At 40.7% G+C, this 10,676-nt stretch overlaps 1 protein-coding gene across 1 annotated transcript; it reads left to right on the top strand.

Moving 5' to 3' along the window:
* The first annotated feature begins 470 nt into the window (after positions 1-470).
* LOC106849256 (protein BTG1-like) lies at positions 471-1,780 on the top strand. The gene is made up of 2 exons (XM_014869736.2): positions 471-662; positions 791-1,780. The coding sequence occupies exons 1-2, from the start codon at positions 545-547 to the stop codon at positions 1,141-1,143; spliced, it is 471 nt and encodes a 156-aa protein (XP_014725222.1). The 5' UTR covers positions 471-544; the 3' UTR covers positions 1,144-1,780.
* Positions 1,781-10,676: the final 8,896 nt, after the last annotated feature.

Genomic DNA, 10,676 nt, shown 5'->3' on the forward strand with positions numbered 1-10,676 from the left:
TCTGGGTTTTGGGTACACGTCAAGAATTTCGTCACTTGCTGGTAGAGGGAAAGGAAATCCCACACTCCAAGAATGACCTGGGAGCCGTATGTCTGAGACGGAGGGGGGTTTTTAGTCTGTGCTTGTCCTGGGTCCTGAGAAACGAGAGGGAAAAGGGAACAAAGCAGGATAACAGCGATGTCTGCGTGGAACACCGCCGGCCGTGGAGCTGCCGGTGGGACGAGAGGAGCCGCTGGGCTGGAGGCGGGGGCAGAGCGCGGCCGCGCGTCTCGCCCGTTATTTCCGTTGGCTCAAGGAGCGCCGGGCGGGCGGAGCTCCGGGGCCGCGTCCAGCCGGGGCCACCGAGCGCTGCCCGGCGGGGCGGGCAGTCCGCACAGCTGTGTGTGCGCTGTGTGTGCCGGGCTGTCCGCGCCGGTCCCGCCCCACCGGCGGCACAACAAACCCGCCCCGTCCCGCCCGCGCCGTGCGGCTGTTGCGCGGAGCCGCCCCCGGCCGCGGGGGCCGGGCCGGGCCGGGCGGCGCTGGCAGCGGGGCCGGGGCGGACATGAGGACCGAGATCTCCACGGCGGCCGCGTTCGTGACCCGCCTCCTGCGGGCCGCCGGCGGGGTCGGCGAGGAGCAGCTGCGGTGTTTCCGCGAGTGCCTGCAGGAGGCGATGCGCGGTGAGTGCCGGGGGGGGGACATCCCTCCCCTCCATCCCTTCGCTCCATCCCCCGCATCCCTCCCGCATCCCGCGGGGTCCGGCGGAGCGCAGCCCCGCGCAGAAGCTCCTCTTTGTTCCCCTCCGCAGAGCACTACAAGCACCACTGGTTCCCCCTGGTGCCCTCCAAGGGCTCCGGCTACCGCTGCATCAGGATCAACCATAAGATGGACCCCTTGATAGGAAAGGCGGCGGGGATGATCGGACTGAGCCACGAGAGGCTCTTCCAGCTCTTACCCAGCGAATTAACGCTGTGGGTCGACCCCTTCGAAGTGTCCTATCGCATAGGTGAGGATGGGTCTATCTGTGTGCTGTACGAAAGCCCCCAGCCTGGGGGAAAGGCGGCCAAACAGCTGGAGAGCAGGACCAGCTGCAAGGAGGAGTGGAGAATTGGCAGATCCAGCCCTTCCAAGAGTTACAACATGATGACGGTCTCTAGTTAAAAACAACTCTTCCCTGTACGATGTTGTATGTATCCCAACCTCGTGGCAAAGTTAGATGTAACTGAGCTCTTTTGTTTTTAGTAATTTTCTTCACCCTTTAGTCATTAAAGTCGTGGTAGTACCGCCAAGTTCTTCGTGGCCAAGGGCTAAATGTATAAAGCAGTTCTTTACACTGCATGTTCCTTTCTGGGTTGTGTCCTGTAAATGCACTGTACAGTCGGTGGATTGTTTTACACATTTATATTTTCGAGAAAATTTTGCCTATTTGTAATAAAAAGCAATATTGTAACACTCTTTATGATGGGTTTTAGTCAAAATTAGTACTTGCTAAAAAAAAAAAAATCTGCAATTTGCAGAGCAATAACACAAAAGGGGGAGGGGTTGGGAAACATCTGACAAACTGAACATAAATATTTCCAGTGATTTGTCTGCACAGACTTCTCTCAGGGTCATTCAAGTCTGACTGTGAGGCACAAATCACAGAAATAACTCTTTATTTTTCCTTTTTCAAAGCATGCATTTATTTGAGGACTAGGTTCCATCACACCCAAATATTTTGGCAAAAAGAAGTGGGGAATTAGTTGTCTTGTTATTTCTAGATATGGGAGTAGAAAAATAAATACTCGCTTAAAATGCTTCTGATTTGTTTTGGTTTTTTTGGTTTTTTTTTGTTTTGTCCCCCCCAGGCTTTTAACATTGCTCCCAAAGCTTATTCTATCCATTTGTAATAATTGCAGAAAGCTTTGTAGTTAAAGAGGTGTAGCAGTGAACATCAATCTTTATTTCAGATCACAACAAACCACTCAGTTTTGGGAAAGCTTGCTGGCTGCCTGTCTTCAGCTGAATAATCTGTGTAGAGCTAGGTGGGTTTTTTTGGTTCTGAACGGAAGCAAAGGTTCTCTTCTAACATTTGGTCTATTGCAAAAAAAAAAAAAAAAGAATTTATAAGGAAATCGTGTTTGGGTTTCAAACTGCAACTTTACACCATGTAGGCAGCTCGAATGAAAATGATCATCAATGCTGCAACTACCTTGGCTTTTCTGGAAGGTAAATCCTTCTGTTTCTGGCTTTGAGTTCCATATTTTTGTCAGGGTCTCTAATACCAGTTGGGTACAAGTTTTAGTGAAGGTATCAAATACAGCAGATTGGATGTAATAACAAAACTTTGTGTTGCTGGTTTATGTGGATACTCTCAGCGTTGATATCTCAGTAAAGGATTTAATTTGCAGATACTGTGATTCCTATTCTAAGAAGCACTGGTTTCTAATTCAGCTCTAGAAGGCTGCCTGGCATTGCTGATTTCTGTAGCCTGGTGTTACAGCACGGTTGAACACTTGATGAAAGGGAGCTTTGTCTGGTGTGAGTATGTCAGCAAAAAAACCCCTCCTTGTGCTATGTCAATAACATGGTGGAACATACAGTGAGGGAAGGGGCAAGTCTGGGCAAACTGCAAAGGGCAGAACTCCAGCTCACAAAGAGGTTTTTCCTTTGTTTGCCTTGAAAAAGCTGTGGCTTGCTTCTTGCTCTTTGCTTATTATCTCGCAGTCAGGCTTTTCTAGTGGTGTTTGTTTAATCTGGAGGAAATGCACAGTGCAATTTTCTTAGTAATTAAAACTCTCTAAAAATTGATTGTGTGTTTCTAGTCTATCACTCCAATAAATTTCTGGGTTAGTTTAACAAATGGGTGTTAAAGGTCTGGGGGCAAATTGCCTTTTTATTAGATAAGATTGGAAATCGGTTCTCATGACATTGTTTTATCCTCTTGAGGAGGCAGTAATACTTTCCTTTTCCTCTCTGATGAATATTCAGTGTGGGTAATCCTATTTCCTTGGGACCTCTAAGGGATGTATTTGACACATTTGTCAGTAATTGAACAGAATAATTTTAAATCTGCTAAGGGTGAGGTGCCTTCTTTGATTAAACTTCATTTGAAAGGTAATTTGCCTTGCTGTACATTATATTAACAGCCCACTGGAAAACATAGGTATGAAGTCTTCAGCTTAACACGAGGCTTTCCATAGTAGGAAACTCTTGAAGTGGAATTGAAGATGACTTAGGTGACAGGATATGATTTCCAGCTGCTGGGTGTGGTTTGAGATGAAGGAGGGTACAGCAGATTTTTCAGATGTTCTGTTCTTGCCTCGTGTCTGTCCATGTAAGAGCAGAGAAGAGCCTGGGTTAATCCAGCCGTTATGGATTCTGCTGCTTTTATTAATCCTCTCCTAAGCCATGGGACGTTTCAGATGTTATATAATACCACATCTCCAGTATCCTATGCTCTCTGTAGGTTTGATGTCTATCATTGAAAGGGCAATTTAATGCAAGTTAAGTTTCATATATTTAAGCTACTTGCATCGAGTTGAAGTCACTCTGCAGACAAACAGGTGGGGGTCACCAGGGGAGTTGAACAAAACCCACTGAAGCAAAGAAAACACTTGAGCTGCAAGTAAATACACTGTGATATCTGTGCCATCTAGAACTGCATTCCATTGCTTTAAAAAATGTCAAAGATGTACTGAAAGCACAAAAGCTGTTCTGAGGGAACAGAGTGCTTGGTAGTAAGCCGGGGAAGCGGTTATCTGGAGGAGGTAAAGAAAATTAACTTTGTGTTTTCCCTGGAAGGTGGTAAGTTTTGTGTTCCACTGGTGCAACAAACAAGGCAAAATCTTAACATCTTTAAAATGACGTACTTGTCACACAAGACTGACCACATCTCATCAGTCATGACTCAGAACAGACTGGTTTGGGTTCTGCAGGAAAGATTATTGCATGCTGGCCTCCTCGAAGGAGTAAAAATCCGTGGAGAAGTCAATACACTCCTGTTTGGATGAGGATGGGTTAACTGTTGGATAACTGAAGCTGAAATAGAGGGGAAAAAACCATGCATTTTCCTGGTTCTCCAAAATATTTTCTTGCTGCCAAATTATTTACATAACATTTGTGTGAGTGGTAAAATCCACCTGAGACAGAAGGTCCTGCTAGTTTATTACAGCCTGACCACTTTTGTACTGCAACTATTGTGTATCACCCTGCTGACTTCTTAGTTGGACCTAAGAGCACAGAAATGAATGGTTTTGCTATGAGAACTTCAAGAGATAAGGGGATTGTCTGTACTTGTTTCAGATTCTATTACCTTTAGAGCTAGGTAAATTAAAATACAAAATTTGGGATGTTTAGTTTCTAACCATCGGTGTCCTTATTTTCTCATCCTCAAGATGAAAGGCTTTTCAGTGTGTAGCACTTTATACTGCCATCAAATTAAGCCTGTTTTTCATATTTAAAGGATTAAAAAGATTAAGCTTTTCAAGTTTGAGCATAAATAATTTTCTTTTAACTGGGATTTGCATACATGCTTTCTGCCAATACTTGGTCTGGTTTTAATATGTGCCTGAGAATGTGTTCCCAGGGAATGAGTGCAGTGAACCAACTGATCAGGATCGCTCTGTTCCCACCACGATTTGCAGTTCACCAGCACTGACAGTTCTGTGAGCTTCACTTAACTGAGAACAATGCAGAAGTCCTGACAGAATTGCTACAACCATGAGGTCTTTCACTTAACTAATTTTTAATTCCTGTAACATGTTCTTCACAGTTATTTTGTCTAGAATGCCATATGTTTTAGGTGAAGTGCCTAGTAAAAAACTAAATAATGAGTTTGTGATTGCTCACACAAAGGACAATTCCCAGGTTTTTACTGTAGAGCTGTTGTGCCTGCAGTATGATGTTTGGGATGAGGCAAGGGCCCAGTCATGCAAACTGGGCTTAAATTGATCATTTCAATGATCAGTTAGTGATTTGGCCTCAAATGACTGATATTACTTGTGTAACTCCCAGAATTTTCTGCTACACGAATGGAAAAGTGAACAAACCCACAAGAAACTGAGGAAAAAGGTAGGTTCTACCAGAAAATACTTCATGATCTGTCTGGGCCCTGGTTGCTGCAGCACGTCTGGGTAGTCAGAAGAGAATGTTGCATAGAAGCAAGATTGTTGTATCCTCAAACTACTAAACTTATTTAATTTTACACTGAGTGCCACTATGGAACTTGCTGTTCTCCACTGGGACTCTGAGGAGGGAAAGGAACTTGCTTGTTATTTATAAATATTTGCAAATACTTAGAACTTACATTACCTACAAGACCTAAACTTTATTTTGCATGCTGCATATAGGTGATTAAAATACTCATGAGAATCCTTAGTGTTCTGCATTTTTCTATGAAATTCTACTGTAATAACTGTACAAATACGAATATGCAGTTGACACTTTGTACTAGTCCCCTACATATAATTTATACAGCATCATTAGCATCAAAACTACCTTCTCTGAATGTTTCTGTTGCAAATGGGCAACCTGAGGGTTAAATTTACATAAAGACAATTGTAGGTGGAAAAGAACATAAACTACTACAGTTATTTGGCTTTTATATATTCTTGGAATGGATTACTACACAAGATGACCCCTTAGACTTGCCTTATCTCACTTTGTGAATTCGAATTATCAAGAATAAATGGGAACAGAATTCTAACGTGTATGATGAGATAATGTTTTATGTAGGGCTCAAAATAATGTATTACTCATACCAATCCTGTCTTCTGGGGAGTGTGCTGGGGTTTTTCTGTATACACCAGAGGTCACATCTTTCCTGACTGCATGTGAAGAGATGATGCAAGAGTTTTGGAAATGAATTTTTGCTGTGGACAGGAAATGTATTGGGAAAGGATTGTTTTCTTCTTTTTGCCTCACAATGTGATAAGCTGATACTGAAGCCATTGGATATTTTAATGTGGCTTGTGAGCTAATTTTTGAAGTGGTTGACGTGTGCACGCTAAGTCATCAATTAGGAGTAATTAATATATACTTCAATTTAGTGGAAGTGCTGAACCTTTGATGTGGAATTAGGTATTTTGATGAATGAAGGTTTTGATGAACAAAATTAATTTATGCAACACTTGATTTTTGTCATTAGTCTTTTCACTGATGTTTAGCTAATGTCTGTGACAGGCCTTTTTCAATGACTCAATGCTGTGCTTTTAAGTTGTTGCTTCTGTAGGAGTCAGTGGAATTCCTCCTGTGTTTAGCATTAAAAGCCTTTGGGCTCAGGCTGGACGAACACTTGAGGCACTTGCACTGTTTAATTGAGCCCTGTGTTAGATTCATGGAGCTGCTTCCAATTGCTGAAGGATCAAATGAAGATTTAATTGTAGCTGAACCTGAGCTCTTCTGTGAGTCACCTCAGCACAAAGGCAAATAATTTGTCTGTGTTGTGTCACAACTGTATATGTGCACCAGATGGCTTGATGGTGTATTCAGGGAAGCTGTGTGTGTACTTCTAAATACTTCTAAAATATTTCCTTTTCTTTCCACAAACCTTTAATATTGATTCCTTTTCTAAATGTATTATAAAACACTGGACATTGAACATCCCCAAAGGGCTTCATTTTAGCTGTGATCCAGAGGGGGCTGTCTCAGTTTGTGACTAGAAATCAGCAGAAAAGCACACACCACTGCTTGTTGTCCTTTCCCCTTCCCTTCTTCCCTTTCAGAATCTTTCACATAATCTTTTCTCATTAAATTTGTTAAACGTTTGCATCAACGTGAAATGAAGTTAATGTTTGTTTATTGGCAGACACCACACCTTGACAATGAATTGGGACAGTAACCAGCACTGGATGAAGAAGGAAGGTGAATCCAGTGCTTCCATGAGGCATTTCTTTCCATCCTTATTACAGCTCCTGGTTTTGTACCAGACTGCCCAGTGTAACACGATATTGCAATGAGCCTTCTGTACTCTGTTCTAACTGGCAGCAGGATTTTAAATGGCCTGGAAGCTCCTTTTACTAAGAGAATTATCTGTCCCACTATCACTTCGCAGGGAACTGTGGTTGGGAATAAAGGTATCACCTTTATTAACTATGTAGGGGCAAACAATTATGCTTTTGGAAAAAAACTTACCTGTAACATATTCAGCATATCAGACAGGATCTTAAATACTACTCACTTTTTTTTTTCGCATACCTTCTGCTAATCAGTTTTAGAATACTTGGAATTTCACAGCAGTTTTTTTTCCTTTGGTGGTTATTTCAATATTTCTGAAGATTGGATTTTTTTGAGTGATAGTGCTAGCTTCTTGTTCTTTCTGTAACCTATCTCCTGGTGTGGGTAACTGCTTGTAAACTAAATATTTAACATGTTGCTGTGATGAATTACTTCCACTGCTTCAGGCACATAATTAAACTAATTAAAGCTGGAGTTCCATTTTCAGCATCTCATCTTTATGCCTATTTACAGCTAGTTTTATTCTTGTTTAAAACTGCCAATGAAATAGCAGTCCTAAAACATATTGTTAAACACCAGTAAGTATTCTTCATTTATGCTTATTTATACATGTTCTTATTTATATTTATAAATTTATACACGTTGTCTCCTGTTTCATGCCTAATTTTCAATTTTTAACCCTTTTTCCCCTGAGTATACATTGATGTCTTTAACTGGCATTTGTTTCTTTTTGTTTGGAAATCATTGAGTGTTGTTTATCCTTCCTTCTTTCCCCCCTGAATTTGTAAGCACTGTTTTCACAATGGAATTCATGTGGATGCAGCCAGACTGTTCTCTAGTTTTTACCAATATTCTTCTTTCCTACTTTCAGTGCTGGCTCTCACCTTTCCACCAACGTTTTTCAGTAGTTGTTGAGTGTTTTCCCTGTTTCAGAAGGATGGGACACGCCAGAGACACTGTGAAAGGCAGGTTACCACTTACAGGCTGTAGTCCTGTGTTCTGACAAACATTTCACTGTGCTGCAGAAAAATAGAGGAACTGAAAACCTTGTATGCAAAATCTAAAGGTACTTACCCTCTTTATAAAAAGATAAGGCTGAGCTTTTGAATGAGTAAAAGTCATGGGGAATTTTTTTTTTCTACCCTCATGGTTTATTTATGGTCCTGCTATTTGCACCTTTGTTTATACTTTTTGGAAAAGAGACTATTTTTAATATTTTTATGTCCACTTGGTGCCTTTGTGGCCATCTCCATATAAAACCAAATAAAGCAGTAGGTCAATGCTCTTTCTCTCATGTATTATATAAACTCCCCATTCATATAAAAGGGTTGCTGTGCATTTGTTTTAATTGAAATAACTTATCAGTAACACTTCCTTTACTTTAGGCATCTTATTTGGAATGATTGCTTTAGGAAATTGGTGGCAGAGGAGTGGTTACTTTTGCTAAAGGTAAATATTTGTTAGAACCAAATATTCTAATTTGTTTCTGCAAGAGTTAAAACCTAAAATATATGTGAAATCAAATGGGTATTTTAAGTTGGCAGTAATGTGAAGGAATGAGCCTGAAACTTTGATAGCAGGAAAAGACAATTCACTTTATATCATGCACCATGGTGCAAAGGACAGTATGATGCTTGTGAAAGTTTGTTGTCATTTCACTTTATTCCTAACATGTGCATGGGTGTGCCTGCTCTGGAGATCTTGTAAGGCTTATCTATGTACAGGGATAACCAAAAACCTCTAAGCTACAACTGTCCTAATTGAGCATGGTAAGAATGCTCCAGCAGGAAGGAAATGATAGCTCATAAAGTGCAGCATCTCTGGCTATGAAATAAAGCCTCACTTCCCAAATCTACTGCTAGTTATAGGAAATTCCTGATAGATCAAGCTCTTTATGTGTGGATTTTTCCCAGTGAGGTCTTTGCTTTGTCTCAGTGTTGCAATGATCTCCTATCTCAGTAAAGAGATAGTGCACAAGCAGGATTATTTGGCATTCCACCAAAACATCCTGCAAAATATCCCCTCTGGGAAGAGCCCAGAGTGGTGAAATGATGCCTGTAGGCACATGAGAGGAGTGGGGGCATGAGATGGACATGGTGGGAAATAAAAGGGAAATTCAAGCTTTTCTCAAAATTCAGAAGGGTCCCTGGGAAATGTTCACAGAATGGAAGAAAATGCATTTGGGGGAAGGCTAAAAACTTAGAGAATAAAATCTGTATGTTTGTCCCTTATTCAGAATGATCATAAAGTGATGCTTGTACAAGGATCTTCTAATAAATATTTTTTCCACCTCTCAGAGGCACAGAGTTGTCCAGGAAGGTTAATGTATGTATAACTGTACAGAGAACAGGTAAGTTCTGGTTAGGCTGCTCCTTTTTTCAGTAATTTTTGTGAGCGATTTCTGGTGAGCCAGATTTTGGTAGATAATATGGGTTATTCTGAAATGGCATTTTCTCCCTTTGAGTCTATGTGAATCTAATCTCCTCTAAAGCCTCTTTATGCAATTTTGGTTTAGTGCTGTGTCCTTGATAAAGAGTAGTTATGGTATGATTTTCACATCATGATAAATTATGTTCTACGACTAAACTCTGAAATGCAATTTGCTTAAAAAATAACAGTTCAGGCTTAGGGCCTTTGATATTCTGCACCTTTCTTGCATTATTTGCTTCTGTCTTCCTTTCTTCTGCTTTTTGACTGCATCTTTGCAAGTGCTATCTGTAATCTTCACTCCTATTTTAAGTTTTCCCTTTTATTATTTTCCATTGACTTTGAACCTCTTCTGGTGCATTGAGACTAAAAATGCAGCAAAAAAGTAGATCCATCCTACAGGGTGACCTGTTATCCCATACTGTTTCCCACTAATTTCTTCATTATTGTTTCAATGCTAAAGCTTTTTATTAAACTTTTAATAAGATAAATCAGCATAGTTTTCAATAATTTTATTTAGAAAGTTTTTTTGTTTTTTAATTAACTTTTTAAACAAACAAGAAAAAACTCAACAGCAAAAATATCCATCAAACATTTATGTTTGAAACAAACAGTGCCATGGAATAGCTTATTTAGGAACACTCTGAAGCTTCAGAAACTTAAATAATGGGAAGCTTTTGAGCAATCTCTTTAGATGTGTCAGTCTGTATTAACAACCAGGAGCCAGAAAGAAGATTCAGAGCTGCTCCTTTCACTGAATTACCTGGGATCCCCCAATCATGAGAGGAGTGTGTGCAAACGTCTTTACTACTGAAAAGCAAACAAACAAATTTCAATCCTATAGATTTGATTCTATGAGATCCAGGAGATGTACATGGAGAGGAAAAAAAAACAGTGCACCTGATAGTGTCTCCTTAAACCAGCAGATGAGGCTGTTTCCTATTTTATCTATTTTGCAACACTGGAAACCCATAACTGCAATTAAATGCCTTTCTCCAGGTATGATTTGGTAAATGTCTCCTCCTGCTTCCCCCCCCCCCCCCCCCCCCCACCCGGTAACACAGTGTTACAGATTCTTAGACAGGTTCAGAACCAGCTATGAAGTGGATCATCAAGGTATATTTTTTATAAATTCATGCCAGATGGATTTGTACCTTCCAAGGTGCCAAGCTTTGGGTGAGAAGGGGCTTCACTGCTTTTTGGGCCTGATTCTGTTTTAATAAGTGTGGAATTTAATCTAGAATTTATACTCAATCCAATTTCATTCCTTGCTAAAAAGCTTGATTTGAGAAACCTGGGGATGTGTGTGAGTATATATATATATGTATGTT

This window comes from Sturnus vulgaris, chromosome 11 (genome assembly GCF_052056855.1).
Source record: "Sturnus vulgaris isolate bStuVul1 chromosome 11, bStuVul1.hap1, whole genome shotgun sequence".
NCBI lineage: Eukaryota > Metazoa > Chordata > Aves > Passeriformes > Sturnidae > Sturnus > Sturnus vulgaris.

Excerpts from the sequence above, each read along its gene's own strand:
- LOC106849256 (XM_014869736.2), top strand. The coding sequence starts at position 545 with ATGAGGACCGAGATCTCCACGGCGGCCGCGTTCGTGACCCGCCTCCTG. Across the intron at positions 663-790 it reads CCTGCAGGAGGCGATGCGCG|AGCACTACAAGCACCACTGG; the intron begins GTGAGTGCCGGG and ends TCCCCTCCGCAG.